The 19,993-nt window shown below is 41.1% G+C and overlaps 1 protein-coding gene across 3 annotated transcripts in view; it reads right to left on the minus strand.

Moving 5' to 3' along the window:
• PCYT1B (phosphate cytidylyltransferase 1, choline, beta) overlaps nt 1-19,993 on the minus strand; it is a 120,178-nt gene that overhangs the window by 39,889 nt on the left and 60,296 nt on the right. For all 3 annotated transcript variants that reach the window (XM_032842301.1, XM_032842300.1, XM_032842302.1), the window contains exons 3-4: nt 14,472-14,588; nt 725-876 (exon numbers count right to left, since the gene is read on the minus strand). In XM_032842301.1, coding sequence (XP_032698192.1) covers nt 725-876; nt 14,472-14,588 — 269 coding nt within the window. The remainder of the gene's footprint in view (nt 1-724; nt 877-14,471; nt 14,589-19,993) is intronic.

The raw sequence follows: 19,993 nt of genomic DNA on the forward strand, positions 1-19,993 counted from the left end.
CCTCTGCTATTACCCATGCACATTTATCAGTGTTCTCTCTCCTCTTCTGCATCGGGAATTTAAAAATAGAAAAGAAAACTCTTAGAACAGCTTCATCTTGTGGGTTTTTTTTTTTTTTTTTTGTACGGCTTATAAAAGGAAAGAATAGCTCCTAATGTGGGGCTGGTAGGGAGACACAAAGCACATAATTTCATGCAGATCAAAAGAATTTCTCGTGTTTTCAACTAATAAAAATCTTTTATCAGTAGGAGTCTCAGGGTCACAAAATCATAGATATAAAGTTCTTTCCTTAAAAGCTGACCTGTGTCCTTCTGGATATAATGCGTGTTCCTTTTTTCCTTGCAAAAGATGCCTGCGAATGTACAAGCATCAATAATGATGACAGTGGTGGTAATGACAATGACGTTTTGGAGCTCTGGCTATGGGCCAGCTAGTGTTCAGTTTACAGTTTAAGAAAGTGAGTTCAAGATCTTGCTCAAGGTCCCACAGTTAGGAAGGGAGAGAAGCCACACGTGGACGTGGGTGGTCTAGCTCTAGCACCCACAGTGAGGAAGCGAGAGGAGTCCCCAGGCCCGGGCAGAAGACAGGTGCTGTATCAAGTGATACCACATGACAGTTCCTGAAGTTACCTCTTTTAGAGAGTAGAAGCTTCTGGGCTTTCCGCATGTAGGTTGCAGAACCAGACTCTAGTTCTGCTACTTAGAGAACATGGAAGAGTAAGTACCTTGTGTTTTTCCAGAAATTCTGGAGTGAGTGTCCATGGAGCATCTCTAATGACTTCATCCACATAGCGACAGTGTCTGAGAGCTTCGTATCTCTCTGCTTCGTTCATCACAGTGAAGCCTTTGAATTTGTGGGTGAGGTCATCACTGCAGACTGAAAGAGACACATGCATGAAAAGCTGCTACCTGGCCCAGGCCCTGCTTGCTGCCATCCTGGGCCTTCAGGGTTTATTCAGCAAAACAAAAGGAGCTCAGCCTTCCTTGGTACACACATAATCAGACTTGTTTTTCTATAGGAACCAAGAATCAGGAAAACAAAGCAAGCTGAAATCCATCAGCAATTAAGAATTCCATTTTAATGTTAATTTCGACTTCATTCTCTGTTGCAACTTTTATTAAAATTATTCTCCACACTACCTAATGTGACTTCTGTATCTTTTATTTTCCTATTCCACCATTTGATAAAAAATACTATTTGGAAAAAAAAATGGCCAAATAACCAGAGAGAGAGGAAAGAGAGAAAAAGGAAGCAGGAAGCCTGAGTTTCAGAAGGTTTGAACAATCAGTTCCAGATCCCTTGTGAGATCATTGTACTTAATAACCCAAGTGTGATTGCTTTGCAGGCATGTGTGCCTGGGCACACACACTTGTGTTCCCCGGATTGAGGTCCAGTCACTACACATCAGACCACACAATCAAGAGGAGGAAGTCATAAAACAGAAGATCTGATCTAGCAGAATTCATCCTTGTAACATTTCTTTCCTTTCTAGATCTCAGGTTCCTGAATCTCCCAGTGAGGGGTTAGTATCATCCACTCTTAACCTTAGAAAGGATTTTTTGAGGGTTTACATAAAAGCGCTTTGAAATAAACAGAACAGGAAATATTATTCTTTATTCTGTTCTGAATATATTTGTTCTTGGGAAAGGCAGCTTTCCTACGTGTCAGTGAGAAATGTCACTGTGGTTCCAGTCCCGGTTAACCAATAACCTGGAGACGGTCCCCCTGCAGCCAGACCACCCTGACTGCTCTGTAAGACGTTTTATGTACATACGACGAATTTACAAAATTTAAGCATTCAATATATGTTTTAAAAGCAAAAATACAATTATTTTCTTGGAACCGAAGGATGACCCACATCCAGAATCCAATCTAGCCACAGAGTAAGTGCAGCCGACGGCCACAGCCAGCATCAGTGGCAAACCTCCCGGGGCAGCCCTCACTCGATCCACCTCCAAACCATCGGCAGAACCAGACCCGCTGCACTCCCTTCAGAGTGCACCTGCCAGCCACGCGGGGGTCCCCACTCCTCTGTTCACCAGCCCGCCCAACTTCTCCCCGCCTGGATTACTGCCCTTGTCTCCTAACTTGGCTCTTGTTCCAGCCCTGCCCACCCCCAGCAGTCTCTTCCTATTGGCCAGAATGATCCCCCTTAAGTCCTGTCTGACTGTCGTTCTGAGGCTCAGAATCTTTCCCGTCTCCCTCAGGGTAAAAGGGAAACAATTCCAGTGGCCCACAGGCCCCCACGAGACCCATGCCTCAGCCCGTCCCTTGCGTCTCTGATGGCATCTCCTTTCATCCCAGCCCCTGGCCTCCGTGCTATTTCCTGAAGCCAGCAAGAAGGCTTCTGCTCAGGTCAGGACTTGGCACTTTCTGTTCCCCAAACCTGGAACAGCCTTGTTCTGAACAGCCACAGAGCCCACTTCCTCCCTTCCCTCGAGGGTTCCCAGCCATCGTACCAAAACTGCCATTTGGCCCTCCACTGTTGCCGGCTGCCATCCCTTTCCAGTTTTACCTCTTGCCATGGCACTCCTCACCATGCAACTGTCTTAGTGAATTCTACTGTTGATGTCCTTCTACTAAGATACATGCTCCCTGAAGACAGGGACTTTTGTTTCCTTTTCTGATGGCCTGTAGTAGGCTCTTAACAAGCATTTATTGAATGAATGAATGAATGAATGAATGAATGAATGAACAGTGCCTGAAGTATACAGATGCTCCGTTAACATTTACTATGATTTAAAATAATATTTATCTGTAGGCACAATTCTACTATATATATATTTACTTAAGAGATTAGTATGTCTCTAGATACCCATGTGTATGCCTATACATCTCCTATATATTCCTCCTGAGATATTGTATAGACCTAGAGAGGATAGAACACAATAAAGAAAACATTGTACCTGTTTATGTTACCCAAACACCATGAACTGCGTGGCCAGCTCAGAAAGTTCGATGATGCCTGGGTCTCACTGCCAAGATTTTGATTCAGTGGGTGCTACAGTCTGAATGTGTCCCCCCCAAATTCATTTGTTAAAATCTTAACCCCCAAGGGTAATGGTATTTTAGAGGTAAGCCTTTGGGAGGTGCTTAGGTCCTGAGGTTGGAACCCTTATGAATGGGGTTGTGTCTTATAAAAGAGCTCCCTAGCGCCTCCCACCCTGTGAGAAAACAGCAAGAAGGGAACAACTTCTGGATCCAGAAGAGGGCCCTCACCAGGAAGACATTTATGGATCAAGATATTTAGGGATCAAGACATACAATTTAAATTTTTATTTATTTACTTATGGATAAAGATATACAATTTAAAAATTGACCCAAGGCTTTTTCAATGTTCTGTTAGGACTTTATTAAACACTACCTCAAGATTCATACTCAGCAGAAATGGATTTCAGATCCATCTATTTTCTGTTTTAAATGACACAAAACTAGGCCGACCATATCCTCTCCCCTTTTGAACCTGCACCTGAGCAATCTGGTCTAACTTCTAGATGACCGAAATCATGGCCTCCTGGCAGAGCACAAAGACAACAAACATCCTGTTTATGCCAATCCGGGGTCCTATTTTCATATCCCAGGAGTGACCTCAAGAAGCAGCTGAACATGGTGACCAGTTATTGTCTAAACATTAATTACGCCCAAAGCAGCACTGTTGTTCTTCGGTCTTGGCAAATGCACTCTCACAACCAGATGGAGAGCTCTGAGCAATGGCGTCCCATGGACGAATCTCAGGAGTTACCCGGGAACTCGTACTGTAGCTAACCTGTCCTGGCAGCTCACTGTGCTCAAAATGAAATATTACCAGTACTCTGCAGGAGAGAAAATGTAAACTAAGGGATGAACTTTGGAGCCAACCAGGCTTGGGTTCTAATCCCCGCTCTGCTACTTAAAACTGGGAAAGCCACTCTGTCTCTTAAGACTCGGTCATTGGTCTTCAAAACATGGCAAAATTTTGATAATTAAATGTTATCATCTGAGGAAAGAGTAATACTTAATAACATTTGCCATTTATTAATAGTAGTATAAAACCAGCACTGCGGGGTATTCACTTGTGTTCTGAGCTCTGTCTTTTCCCTGCTCCCACTCCAAGCAGGTGCCCAGTCCCTTGGTACAACTCCCCCACAGAAGCTGTGAAATTCAAGTTGCTGTCACACAGCCTGCCTCCCTGGCTGCTGTTTTCTCCAAGCCAGAACCCTTTAGAGGAATTCTGTAAGGAAAGAAACAAAGCAAGAGAAGAGTTCTCCCAGTGAGGAGGAGGCCAAAGGTCTGAGGAGAAGGGCCATAAGCAGAAGGGCCAGTGGCAGAGCCCCCAGAGGGACAATGACATGGTGCCCTGGGCACTGGGGTTCACTTGAGCACAGACCATAGGTGCCACACCGTGCACAGGCTCAGCGGGGCTGGGCTCGAGACTGGAAACCCCTCCTCTTGTTTCCGTGAACTTTTTGGGATCTCGTTTGATGTTGGGGAGGCGAGGACAGCCCAACAAGGACTGAGACTCTATTTCCCCACAGTCAGGCAAATGGAGTCCTAGCGGAATTTTGATTTCAATTAAAGTACAAGAGAGCTTAAAGGAGTAATATTTATGTCTAGTTTACAGAGTAATATTTATGTCTACTATAGTAGGAGTAGTGTTACATTTATCATTGATATTTTTTATTCCCCTCCTATGAGGTAGAAGTATTTGGTGACTCACAGTCTTAAAAAATAGTTTAGGGAAAAAATTCCGATATAATTTTTAATTTCTTGACTTCTTTTTAAACGATATTAACTTGTTATTTTTTAGCATTTTAATTCAAATTTTAGTTTATATTAATTTCAGGTGTACCATGTAGTGATTTGACACTTCCTTACCTCACCCAGTGCTCATCACAACACCTGGCCTCCTTAATCCCCATCACCCGTTTCACCCATCCCCCACCCCCATCCCCTCTCCTCTCTGGTAACTGTCAGATTTTTCTCTAGAGTTAAGAGTCTGTTCTTGGTTTGCCTCTTTTTTTTCTCCCTTTGCTCTTTTGTTTCTTAAATTCCACATATGAGCAAAATCATATGGTATTTGTCTTTCTCGGACTGACTTATTTCACTCAGCATAAGACACTCTAGTTCCATCCAGTTGTTGTAAATGGCAAGATTTCATTCTTTTTGACAGCTGCATTAATATTTCATTGTGTGTGTGTGTGTGTGTGTGTGTGTGTAATATACACACCACATCTTTATCCATTCATCAGTTGATGGACACTTGGGTTGTCTCCATAGTTTGGCTATTGCAGATAATGCTACTATAAACATCAGGGTGCATGTATCCCTCTGAATTAGTATTTTTGGATTCTTTGAGTAAAAACCTAGTAGTGCAGTTGTTGGGTGTGGGGTAGTTCTATGTTTAACTTTCTGAGGAACCTCCATACTGTTTTCCAGAGTGGCTGCGCCAGTTTACATTCCCACCAACAGCGTAAAAAGGCTCCCCTTTCTCCACATCCTCGCCAACACCTGTTTTTTCTTATTAAATGACATTAGCTTTTTTTTTTTTTTATAAACATATATTTTTATCCCCAGGGGTACAGGTCTGTGAATCGCCAGGTTAACACACTTCACAGCACTCACCATAGCACATACCCTCCCCAATGAAATGACATTAACTTTTAAAGTAAATTGAAAAAAGCCCTTGACGATTGGTAGTTTCAATTCACTAAAATAATGCCAACGAGGTAAGCTTACATAAATGAGTTTTCAAATTATTACTGGCACTAGTGTTCAAAAATTAGAAATGCAGATATTATAATCATAGTATACCATGACATTTTGTGTTGGTTTTTGCCTCAGGTTGAGGAGCAGGCCGTAGTACTTCCACTTATCACAGTTTCTGGTCTTGGAAGCAATTATTTCTACCAAATGCCAGGTGTTCTGCCAACATTTTCTGCACACTCGCCCTGACCACAGTGATATTGCGAGCAGAGCCCTTGCTCCAGCCAGGGCAGCTCTGACGGCAAACCCACGTGTAGACATCCGGGGCCCCACCAGTAATACAGCAGGTTCTTTCAATTCACCATAAACATTGCATTTGCTAACTACACACATCAGGCAAGGGCCCATCTTCCCACCAACAACACAGAATACCGGTTTGTAAAGGGCTCCCTAACTTTCTTCAGTAGAGAACTGTCTGCCATTGGAAGTGGCTTGTGATACTAAGAAAGATAGTCTAAAGGTAATGGTCTTCGAACTAGGGCACACATACCCCTGGGGGGTACTCCAAGACTTTCTAAGAGCTAACCAAACACAAGAAGCCTTAAAGGACTAAATTTCCAGATCCTTAACTTCCAAAGGTACACTTTCCTACAGTTAATGGTCCAGGATGAAGCCTGTGTATCCAAAACCACCCTTGCTCCACTATCCACAAGAAAGACATCATCCAAATCTTACTGTGCAGCATTGCAAGGGGCAGGGAGTTAAGGCTCCAGGCCAAAGCTGAAGGGAAATCTTGCTTAATGACTACAGCAAACACCACGAATCTCTAAAAGCTTCCTGTCTGACAATGATTTCTGGTATAGGTAAAGCCAGGTGTTGAAACTAATTTCGGCAGAGTAGGGAATAATGTAAACGGTCGCCTAACAACTGTGCATTCCCCCAACTATTGTCGAAGGACACAAGGATCTTGAGGGATAAGGCCCAGGAATTCAAAGCAAAAGGAGCAACGCAAAGAAATATTGAATGCTAAAAATGGCTTTTTCATGTAGTTAAGGGTAAGCATTTTTCCAGCTATTCTCAATACTCACAAGGAATCCTAGAAATGCCTTTATCTCTTTTAGTTAATTAAGAGTAAGCATTTTTCCCAGCTTTTCACTTCAAAATCATCTCAGTAAGGCAAAGCTGTGTAGGCTGATACCACTGCATCGTAGAAATGTAACTGGCATATTTTCTTGAATTATCAATTTGCTCAAAATATTTTGGAATAAACACATGGATAAAACATTTACATACTTTTTTTTCAGATGTCATATGCATTATTTTAAAAGGAAGTTAAAATCTATTTTATCAGATCACATTATAAAACTTACTCCATTTATAGAAAATCCTTTTTCTATTTCCTCTCCTAAAATGTGTTATTATTTTCTATCTCCTCCTAGCACAAATTACGTACTGCCAAATTATTTTTTTAGTAATATATTCCCTTTTCTATTCTTAAATACACAGGTGAAGTATACCCATGGTACCTAATAAAGATAAGTCATTCATTTATGATTTTTAATTTGATTTTATTTAATTTTCCCCAAAAGCCAAACACCAGAGTTTCACACACACACACACACACACACACACACACACACACACACCACACATACACACCCCTCTAATATTTAGAGAAGAAATAACATGTCTTTTTATCATTTGCCCCTCCTTTTAAATACGGTACTATTTTACCTATATATTACATTGTATTACTATAAATTAAGCATAATGATTTATTGTCTTGTTTACAACTTATTAGAGCTACGTAATTTTAATCTTGACTGGTTCTAATTCATACAATGCATTCTATTATGTATTTCTCAGTGGTTTTTATAAGGCTTCCTGAAATACATGAACATATTTGGACTGAAAAGACTTTTTCTCCGGGTTTTTTAGCAGGTTTCACAGTAAGGACTACCTTTGCCGATTAGGTTAGGTGGTGTTTTCTTCAGATTTAGTAAGCAAAAACTGCAGCCCCAAGATTTCCAGGTTTTTTTTTTTTTAAGTTTTAAAAAAATAGTAAAACCATTTTATCAAAAATTATTGAATTGACAAATATATAACAAAATTACCAATATTTTCATTTCCCCAGCCCTTTATAGGTATATCTGGTTAAGCAAGTTGCTTTGAAGTAAAAGAGTAAGGGTTATAATTAGGAATCACTTGCTAAGTCCTGGTAAAGCCTTTTTCTTATACTTCTCAGAAAGGAAGAAAGCAAATGATTTTCATAGCTTGGAAACAAATCTCGCAGGTGAGGTCATTTCTAACCCACTGCTTGCATCAAATTGGAAAGAGGACCTTAATAAATTATCACTTGATAGACCATTAAAATTATTTTGTTGACAATAAATTATTTTTGTGATACATGGCAAATAACTCAGGAGTTCAAAGACTGAATGACATCTCTATAACAAACTTCTTCCATTCCCATCTAAATATTTGTGTAAATAAAATATTTTAGCACTTACATATATAATAAGGAGGAAGAATAAATCAATGTTAAACCCTGTCTCATTCTAGCAATAATATATTCATCCACAAATCAAAAAATCCCACTCATCTCATTTAAATGTTAGAGAACACTCAAAAGGAAAAATCCCAAAGGAAAAAAATCTCAAGTGAATCCAGAGGATAAAAGCAGCTTACTTATGGAGGAGCAAGGATAAAAATACAATGGAGGTCTCCACAGAAACAATGGGAGCAAGAAGAGACCGGAGTGAAATATTTAGTATTGAGAGAAAGAAACCCACCAACCTAGAGTTCTGTACCTTGTAAAATTATCCTTAAAAAGAGAGAAAGAAATAAAGACCTCCTCCAACAAACAAAAAATGAGGGCATTTCTTTCCAGTAGACCTGCCTTGCAAGAAATGTTTTTAAAGCTTCTTTAGGAGAAGAAAAATGATGGGTCAGAAGTTCAAATCTACATAAAGAAAAGAGAAAGATTCAAGAACGAATAAGATGAGACAAAACACTTTATTTTTCTCACTCTTAATTCATCTAACAGATGAACAGTTTGTTCAAAATAGTAACAGCAATAATCAATTATGAATGAATGACCACAATGATATAGGGGATGAGAGGGAGAAATAGGAAACATTGCTTTCACAAGGTATAGTGTTGTGTGAAAGTGGACTTGGATTAGTTTAGAATGTATCTTATAAACTTTAGGGGAACCACTAATAAGGTGAAAAAAGAAGTATAATTGATATGCTAAGAAAGGAGAGAAAATGGAATCATAAAATGTTAAGTTAAAACCACGAAAGGCAGAAAAAGTGTGGAAGATACAAATAGGAACAGAACACAAAGCCAACAAATAGAAAACAGAAAAAAATATAGTATTTATTAAACCAACTGTATCAATAAGCCCTTGGAACACATCTGGTCTACATTTATCAATTATAAGGCAGAAATTGTGGATCAAAAAACAAGATGTCTACATTTGATGTCCATAACAAACATTTGTTGTAGACAAATGTTGTCTACAAAAAACCCACTTTAAATATGAAAACATACATACATTAAAAAGGATCGAGAACGTGGAAGTAGGCACATTAATTTCAGACAGAGTAGACTCCAGAACAAAGAAAGTTATCAAGAAGAGAGAGACATTACATAATGATAAAAGGGCCAACACTCCACGAAGACATAGCAAATCTTAAAATGGACGTGCTGAAAAACAGAGAGTCAAACTATAGGAGGCAGAAATGTTAGAACCGAGAGGAGAAATAGATGAATCCACTATAAGAGTTGGAAGCTTTAACCCCCTCTATCAGAAACAGATAGACTTGGCAGACAGAATATGAATAAGGGCATAGTTTAACTCAACAGCACCATCAATCAGCTGAATATAATTGACATCTACTGACTAGTTCATCCAACCACAGCAGAATACACAACTTTCTCAAGCTCACATGAAGCATTCACCAAGACAGACAACATTCTGGGCCATAAAACACACCATAACACATTTAAAAGAATAGAAATCATACAATGTGTGTTCTCAGGCAACAGTGGAATTAATCTAGGAATCAAAAACAGAAAGATAGCTGGAAAATCCCCAAATACTTGGAGATGGAGCAATCGCACTGCTAAATAACACACAGGTAAAAAAATAATAATAATAAATAAATAAATCTCAACAGAAATATTTAAATATTTTGAGGTAAATGAAAATGAAAACACAGCTTAATGAAATATGTGGGATGCAGGGAAAACAGCTTTGAGGGAGATATGTAACATTAAATGCATATATTGGGGAAAAAAGAAAGTCTAAAAAGTCTAAGTATTTGAAGTCAACAATCTAAGCTTCCACCTTAGGAAACCAGAAAAAGAAGAGCAAATTAAATCCAGAGTAAGCATAAGAAATCAGAACAGAAATGAATGAAATTGAAAACAGGAATCAATAGAGAAAAATCAATGAACCCAAAAGCTGGTTCTGTCAAAAGATCAATCAAATTTATAAGCCTCTAGTTAAGCTAAGAAAAAAGAGACAATACTCAAATTATTAAAATGGGATATTCAAGAGGGGGCATTATTGCTGATCTTATGAACATTAAAAGGAATAATAAAGGAATATTATGAGCAACTCCATAATTTGGTAGCCTAAACAAAATGGACAGATTCCTTGAAAGACACAAGCCGTCAAAACTTACACTAGAGGGGCACCTGGGTGGCTCAGGGAGTTAAAGCCTCTGCCTTCGCCTCAGGTCATGATCCCAGGGTCCTGGGATCGAGCCCCGAATCAGGCTCTCTGCTCAGCAGGGAGCCTGCTTCCCTTCCTCTCTCCTGCCTGCCTCTCTGCCTACTTGTGATCTCTGTTTGTTAAATAAATAAATAAAATCTAAAAAAAAAAGTCACAGGTCTAAAAAAAAAAAAACTTACACTAGAAAAACAGACAGTGTGAATAGGCCAAATTGAATAAATATCTAATAACCCTCTAAATGAGAAAACACCAGGCCCAGATGAGTTCACTGGTAAATTCTACCAAACATTTAAGGAATAAACTACACCAATTCTTTACAATCTCCTCCAGAAGACTGAAGCAGAGGGAATACCTCCTAACCCATTCTCTGAGGCCAGCATTAACCTAATACCAAAATAAAAAATAGATATTGTAAGAAAAAAAAAAAACCCTCAGACCAAGTTGTCTCATGAAAATGGATGCACCCCCCACTTTTTTAAAGATTTTATTTAATTTGTCAGAGAGAGAGAAAGAGAGTGCGTGAGCGCACAAGCTGAGGGAACAGCAGGCAGAGGGAGAAGCAGGCTCCCTACTGAGCAAGGAGCCTGATGTGGGACTTGATCCCAGGACCCCAGGATCATGACCTGAACCAAAGGCAGATGCTTAACTGACTGAGCCACCCAGGTGTCCCTGGATGCAAAACTCTTAACCAAAATATTAATACATCACATCCATCAATATATAAGAAGAATTATATACCATGACCAAGTGGGATTTATCTCAGGTATGTAATTAATGTAATTCACCACATCAACAAGTTAAAGAGGAAAACTGCAAGATCAATAGATGCGGAAAAGACATTTGGTAAAATCCAGTACTCCTTCATGATAAATACTCTCAGAAAACAGAATAGAGAGGAACTTCTTCAACTTGATAAACACTATTTACCAAAAAAACCTACAGCTAATATCACACTTAAAGGAGAGAAAGTTGAAGTTTTCCCACTGAGATCAGGAACAAGGCAATGACATCCCCTCTTACCACTGCTTTTCAACATTGTAGGGGAAGTCCTAGCTACTGCAATAAGCCAAGAGAAGGAAACAAGAAGTATACAGACTGGGAAGGAAGAAATAGAACCATTTTTATTCACAGATGACATGACCACCTATGTAGAAAATTTGAAAGAATTTCAAAAGAAAAATCCCCTAGAATTAAATAAGCAACTACGGCAGTGTTAACAAAGAAAACAAACCACAGACTGGAGAAAATAATTGAAAAAGAGAGAAGAGATTAAGGACTGTTATCCAAACTATACAAGGAACACTTTAAACCCAACAACAAGAAAGTGAACCACCAGATTTAAAAATTACAAATAATCTGAACATACACCTCACCAAAGAAGCCATACAGATGGCAAATAAACACAAGATGTTCAACATCTTATGTCACCAAGGAATAAACAAGACAACAATGAAATACCACTATATATCTATTAATGACCAAAATGCAAAACACTGACAACACCAGATGCTGGTGAGAATACGGAGCAACAGGAACTCTGACGCACTGCTGCAGGAAATGCAAGATGGGACAGCCACTTTGGAACTGTTAGGCAGTTTCTTACACAACGTAACATACTTTTTTAAAAATAAAGATTTTATTTATGTATTTTAGAGAAAACGAGAGAGAGAGAGTGCACAAGTGCAAGTGGGAGGCAGAGGGAGAGAGCCTCAAGCAGACTCTGCACTGATCACAAAGCCTGACTCGGGATTCAATTCCACAACCCTGAAATCATGACCTGAGCTGAAACCAAGTGTCAGATGCTCAAGCACCTAAGCCACCCAAGTGCCCCAAAACTTTTAACACCTCTTAACATACAACACACCAATCACGCTCCTTGGTGGTATTTCCCCAAAGGAGTTGAAAACTTATGTCCACATAAAAACTTGCTTGTTGGGGTGCCTGCGTGGCTTAGTGGATTAAAGCCTCTGCCTTTGGCTCAGGTCATGATCCCAGGGTTCTGGGATCGAGCCCTGCATCGGGCTCTCTGCTCGGCAGGGAGCCTGCTTCCCTTCCTCTCTCTCTCTCTCTCTCTCTCTCTGCCTGCTTGTGATCTCTGTCTGTCAAATGAATAAATAAAATCTTTAAAAAAATGTTTATTGAGGGGATGGTTGGTTAAGCCTCTGCCTTCAGCCCAGGTCATGATCCCAGGGTCCTGGGATCAAGTCCTGCGTCGGGCTCCCTGCTCAGCGGGGAGTCTGCTTCTCCTTCTGCCTGCTGCTCCCCCTGCTTGTGCTCTCTTTCTCTCTGACAGATAAATAAAATCTTTTTTAAAAGTTTGAGGTTTGAAAATGTCAATACTTCTAATATTAAAGAAATTACATCTTTCACAGCTATTTAAACTTAGAAAATTTTAGATGTCAACTTCAAAAAACTGCAAAGAGGTATTTAGTTTTTCAAAATTCTTTTAGGGATTGTGATTGAAGACTCCTAGCCTAAGACAATGGCTATCAGCGGGGGGCCCCATCATCCCCTAGGAAGCATTTTGGGAAATTTGTGGGGCATCTTTAGTTGTCACAATGATTGGAGGCAGACACTGGCATTTCGAGGGAAGGACGCCAGTGCTACTAAACACCTTGCAGGTGTGGGGCAGCTTCGTGGGAGATTCCTGCAACAACACGCAGGATTTCTGAGTGTCCCTGCACTATTGTTTTAAGTCATTTGAGTCTAGAAACTCACTTTCTTTTTCTTCTAATCACAAAGTATTTCTGGAATAGCTGTGATAGATGCTGCATTTTAGAGGAAGGCAACTACTACACACTTCCAAGGAAGACCATATGTGTCCATACGTTTATCCGAATGTGTCTGCTACAGCGATGCCACGCCCGGGAACTGAGCTGATGCCATGCCCCTGGTATCACCCTGAACAGGATCGCACAGAGCCATGGCTAGCGTTCCGGTTACGTGTGACCCACATCAAACCACCTCGCAACTTGGGTCACCAAAGCACTGCAGGGGTCTCCCCAGGCCCTCAGAAATGGTTTTCCCCTCGAGAGAACCAGAAATGAACGAAAAAGGTGTTCCCTGCCTGCCTTGGGTGTCCTCTGTGAGGCCTGTTCAGTACTCACTGTCTTTCATCATCTCTTCCTTCTGGAAAGAACTCCATTCAGTAACCATGTGGTCACCATCCTCCGTAAAATCAGGAGGAAGGTGTCTCTCAAATATCCAAAATGTCATCTTAAACTCGCAGAGGATAACAAGATACTTTAGAAACAGAGACATGGTCTCTTAGCAGCACTTGCTTCCTCATGGTAGGGGCTTAAGTGTTGACGGTGCCTAGTTCAGTTAAAGGCACAAAACCAATGATGATGAAACAATGATGTTTCCAGAAGCTAGGAAGGTGAGATGGAGGTACTATCCCCCTTACCCAAACTGAAATCAGTAGGCCTTCTGGAGGAGCAAAATTTCCCTCCACACCTCACCACTCCCAAGCTTATGAAGTAAGCCTTCTCCTTTACTGTGAACCAAAATTCCCCAGGTATGTAAATCTCCATGTCTTTAACACGCAGTACCAAAGCTCCATTAACGAGGCTATCGTCAGCCACTACAGTTAGCCCGGCATCATCCTAAGTGGTGTGGGCCACACAAAGGAAACAGGCAATGCCCTTGTGTACCCTTAATCATCCTTAAGGCTCTTGGCTCTCTATGATTTGAAATAAAAATAACATTGCTTTTCTCCTGACCTTCCAGAAAATTTGAGAAACATAACTTTGATGAGGCCTCAATCACAAGAAGGCATTCATGGAAAACATGAAGTGGTTGCCCTTGGTGGTGTTATTAGTCTGTCTCTCTCTGGGAGTTAGTGGTGTATAATCCCATGATGTCATTTCCCCTATGGCTTTTTAAACATCACATAACATTTCAGGCAGCCAACAAGTGAGACAGTATCGGCTAAAATGGAAGTAATAACCATGTGAGATTTTAATAGTGGAACGCTGAAAGGGGTCCTTTTCAGACAGCACGTTATAAAGGAATTTTCTAGACAAAGAGAAAATGCAATTCTTACCTCCAACCAACAAGTAGCTGTTGGGAAACAGTGTTTTTGCTTGCATAAGTGCCCTTGCATGGCCGGAATGGAAGAGGTCAAATATCCCATCCGCATAGACTCTGACAGGCCTGTCAACTGAGGAAGAAACAAGGTGTCATTAACACAACTGCAGAATAAGGAGGCCCGGGGACCTGATTCTTCGGTCATAAGGACACCAGTATGAGGAGGTTCACCTCGATAAAACACCATGGCTGGGTACCATCAGTCTCTTATTCGTGCACTCAAGTACTTCTACCAAGAGGTTCTTCTGAGGAGAGCAAAGTGGAGTAAAAACAGAGAATTAAGAGCGACCCACAACACGTATTTGAAGCCAACAGGAGAGACACCCACAGGGTGGTACAGAGTTCTCTGAACCCAGAGTCGGGTCTGGGTGTCTGAGCCAGCAGATTCAAACGCTGGTGCCGACAAAGGGTTGGCAGAGTCTGCCCAGAGGGAACAGCAAGGCAGGAGTAACCGAATCGCTTAATGAAAAGGAAGAACGACTTCATTCTTGACTCCGAGAGTCCTGAAGGAAGACTCCCGAGACCTGCTCCCAAAGGCAGCGTCGTGCAGGTGTCTGCTCCGTGCTGCTCCAAGAGACGGGCGTGCGCCTTCCCTCCCAGCTCCAGCTCCCACTGGAGGCCCCAGCCCAGCGGTGGTAGTATTTACACCACGAAAATCGGCAACTGCTACCCACCGGGGCTTATTGCCCTCCCGAGGGCCAGCAGGTAAAGCTGCACAGCACTGCACAAAGGTCACTCCCTAACTCTTTGGTGTCATAAGAGATTGGGGAGGGGGGCATGTGCCCCAAAGACAGAAGAGTTAGGCGACATGTGGGGTGGTCCTCCGTGTTGCAGGCCAGCGACCAACACTACCGTCCCTCTGAGGGATAAAGGTCAACAGAGAAGAGGCCTCAACAGACATTCTCCCAGGGCCAGATGGTGCTCTGGGAAGTGCCATTCCGTGATGAAGAGGGATACATTCACCACAGCCCCCTGGGCCACTAGAAACTACAGGATGACACTTTGCTGAGACAGCCCAAAGACCCACCTCCTCAAATAAGATGGAGACATTGGGGGTGGAGGGGTTGGGTGTCAACTAGAAAGTGAAAATATGGCAAACTAAAAGCTAAATATGGAAAACTGAACATATCCGCATTTACCTCTTCTTCCTTCCAAATACCACAAGAATTACAGAGAAAGAATTAAAAGGGTATATCCCTTCCCCCACCCCACCAAAAATAAAAGGTATGATCCCCTAGGGCAGAGGAAACAAGAAAGGCAAGGACAGATGAGAGAGGTCCACATTTTCGGAAGTTGATTGTCAAATGCTGAGTGTCTGTAGGAAATAAGAACTGGGATGAGGGCACGTAGGGAAAGGGAATGTTGAGTAGTTCGGTTTTTTTTTAATAAGCCTAGGAGTCCTACTGACTTTTTCCAGTATATGCATGTATAAGTGATGTTACAAAAATAAATTTAAAAAAGAAATCAATACAAACTTCTGGTGAATGATTTTTAAGACAGATTTAAACTTGTGATTATTTCCCGATGTAGTACAACCTTATTAATTTGGAATATAAATTAAAAGGAATGGTACATTAATAGATTCAGATGGTACAATGTTTCTAATAAATTAAATTTCTCTGATAAAAAAACTCAAGAGACTTTATGTCAGATAGGGAATTGCAATTACTCCCAATTATACACCATTTTGAACAAATAGAATTGCCTTCACAGGATTATACTAGATTCTAAATAAGGCATGATAAATAGAAAATGCTTTGAAATAACAAACTGTCTAATGAGGGATCTTTGGTTTCAATGCTCTTATTCAATTTGAATTCAATTGAGGAAAATTTGTTTTAAGATATAAATTCCAGGGGAAAGCAGATGGCAGTTTTGCAAAACTTTTTGTTATTGATTCAGAGGTGATCAAGATAAATGAATTCAGGAAGCAGGGAGGAAAGAAAAGTAAAGAAAGTGACATAATTACCGAGAAAAAGACCATTTAGTAAACCTTTGAAAAGTATTTGTGGAGTTGATTTTGCAATAAGCTCACTTTTTAAAATTGTAGTATGTCAGCAATTTCCAGTCTGGGAAATGGGACCAAAAAAAAAAAAAAATTCAACAACAACAACAACACCCAAAACCAAAAACCAATCTTAACAAATGAGTGCCTCAAGAGAAAAAAAAAAGATAAAGATGGAAATGGGTCTGCAGATTAGAGATTTAAAAGACTTATCAACATACTGAATGTATAGATATTTGGATTTAGGTTCAAGCTAACTACTATCTAGTAAATGAGGATGTAAGATTCTTGGAAATTGGAATACTGGATATTTGGTGATATTTAAGAATTATTGTGAATTTTTAGGTGAAAAAAATAGAATAATCGTTATATGTTTAAAGATTTTATTTATTTATTTGACAAAGAGAGAGATATAGCGAGAGAGGGAATACAAGCAGGGGGAGTGGGAGAGGGAGAAGGAGGCTTCCGACTGAGCAGGAAGCCCAATGCGGGGCTCGATCCCAAGATTCTGGGATCATGACTTGAGCAGAAGTCAGATGTTTAACGACTGAGCCACCCAGGTGTCCCAATGCTTATGTTTTTAAAAACTGGTTTTTTAAGATAGTTATACAGAAATATTTATGGGTGGAATGAAAGGAAGTCCAGGGCTTTGTTTCAAATAATTCAAGAGGGGGCCGTGGATGGGGGCATACATGGGGCAAGACTGGCTTGGGGGGTGGGTGTTAGCTATAGAGGACAGACACATGAAGGTTCATTATATTGTTCTACTTTTGTGTATGTTTGAAATTCTCTACATTTTTTTAAGAATGTGGTTTTTTTTCCAGTTTGTATGTTTATTTACCTTAATCTTTTGTTTCAGATTTTTGAGTAAAGTGGAGTAATTCTCCAGAGCATCTATGTTGGGAACCACTGGCCGGTGAGGCTGGGTGTTTGGCAATGATCCCGAGTGGGAACCCAACTACTCCACGGCCATGGTGGAGAGAACTTAACGTGCTTCCCAGGGATCCCTGCTGCCTGGTGTTCACACCTTGGTGCCATCTCCTCCCTTTCAAATGTGAAGGGGACCTGTGACTTGTCTTTAACCAGGTGAATATGGCAAAGAGGATGGATGGCACTCCCATGATTACATTACACTATATAAGATTCCAAACTGCTACAAGGCTCCCTCTTTCTCTCTTGGTGGCTTCGAAGAAGGAAGCCATTGTGTAGTGAGAGGGCCACACAGCAAGGAACTGCAGCTGACCCTAGGGGCTGAGGGTGACCTCTGGCTGACCACCAGCAAAAAGCTAGATCTTTGGTCTTAGAATTGCGAGGAAACAACCTGAGTGAGCTTGGACACAGGTCTATCACCATCAAGCCTCCAGGTGAGAGATGAGCCCTGGGTGACACCTTAAACACAACCTGGTGGACCCTGAGCAGAGGACTCAGCTAAGCCAGGCTCCCAGCCCACAGAAATTATGACATAATAAATCTGCATTGTTTTAAGCCACTAATTCTGGGGCATAGAAAATGAATACAATGGCATTGTAAATTTTCTGCCCAGAGACAATTATAAATTCTTGGAAGTATTTCAAATAAATTCCTGTTTATCCTGAATGGGCAGAGTGAGGTCTATCAGAGAAATGGGATGTTCTGGTAAAATGATTGTCTGTATAGCACATGTCGATTGCCAGTTTCAAATGATTTCCATATAATAAACTACACATAACACAAAAGTGATATTTAAGAATCATGGATACAGGGGTGCCTGGGTGGCTCAGGCGCTGGGGTGGCTCAGTGGGTTGAGCTTCTGCCTTCGGCTCGGGTCGTGGTCTTAGGGTCCTGGGATCGAGCCCCGCATCGGGATCTCTGCTCAGTGGGGAGCCAGCTTCCCCCCCCCCGCCTACTTGTGATCTATGTGTCAAATAAATAAATAAAATCTTAAAAAAAAGAATTATGGATACAAAGAGGGACCATGGTATAGTACTGTGGGGCAATCTGACTTTTTTTTTAACTTCCTGGATCTTACACGCCAAATTTTTATAAGTTATTCAGCACTTACAAACAAAAGAAATAGTGAGGGGGCTCTGCCTGCCTCACACCTCACACCATATATGAAAATTAACTCGAAATGGATCATAGATCTAAATGTATGAACTAAAGTTGTGAAACTTCTAGAAGAAATCAGGGGAGACTCTTAGTGACTGTGGGTTTGGCAGAAATTTCTCGAATAGGGGGCACCTGGGTGGCTCGGTCTGTTAAGCTTCGGACCTCGGCTCAGGTCATAACCTCAGGATCCTGGGATCGAGCCCCTTGTCCTGTCAGGTTCCCTGCTCAGTGGGGAGTCTGCTTCTCCCTCTCTCACTCCGCCCCTCCCCCACTCGTGTTCACTACCTCGCTCTCTCAAATAAATAAAATATTTTAAAAATTTTTCTTGGGGCATCTGGGTGGCTCAGTGGGTTAAAGCCTCTGCCTTCAGCTCAGGTCATGATCCCAGGGTCTTGGGATCAAGCCCTGCATCGGGCTCTCTGCTCAGCAGGGAGCCTGCTTCCTCCTCTTTCTGCTTGCCTCTCTGCCTACTTGTGATCTCTGTCAAATAAATAAATAAAATCTTTAAAAAAAAGTTTTTTCTTGGATAGAACCCCAAAGGGCATATTAGAAGGAAAAAAAAATTGGACCTTACTTCAAACTCACATCATCAAAAGACATTTTTACAAAAATACAAAGGCAAGCCAGATAGGGAGAAAATATTTGCAAAGCATATACCTGATATAAGCCTTGTATCTAGAATACAAAAGAACTGTCAAAGGTCAATAATAAGAAACACCTCATTTTAAAAAGGGCAAGAAAATTGAACAGACAGTTCACCAAAGAAAATGAATATATGGATGGCAAATAAGCTCATGAAAAGATCTTTAATATCATTAGTGATCAGGGAAACAGAAATTAAAACTGAAATGACAGACTCCTTCATATCCTTGGAGTGGCTAAGAATTTAAAAATATATTGACCCTACCAATTATTGGTGAGGGTACAGAGCAACTGGAATGCTCGAACAATGCCAGTTGGAATGTAAAATGGTACAATCAGTCACTCTGTTAAGCAGCTGGGCAGTTAGTAAAAAGTTAAACATACACCTACCACGTGGCCAGACAGGAGGCAATCAGCGGCTGCATCAGACCTGAACTCACATTTCTGTGGGCTCTGTTAGGGCATTCCTTGGTATTCCTTCAGACTCAGGCAACAACGAAAGGGGGACTATTCATTTTTGATTATGGCTGTTAACCTACATTTAAACGGTGCTTTAAAAGTCCGTATGATTTAGGGGCGCCTGGGTGGCTCAGTGGGTTAAAGACTCTGCCTTTGGCTCAAGTCATGATCTCAGGGTTCTGGGATGGAGCCCCGCATCGGGCTCTCTGCTCAGCAGGGAGCTTGTTTCCCCTCCTCTCTCTCTGCCTGCCTCTCTGCCTACTTGTCATCTCTGTCTGTCAAAT

The sequence above is a fragment of the Lontra canadensis genome, unplaced genomic scaffold (assembly GCF_010015895.1).
Source record: "Lontra canadensis isolate GAN:19392208 unplaced genomic scaffold, GSC_riverotter_1.0 scaffold127, whole genome shotgun sequence".
Classification (NCBI taxonomy): domain Eukaryota; kingdom Metazoa; phylum Chordata; class Mammalia; order Carnivora; family Mustelidae; genus Lontra; species Lontra canadensis.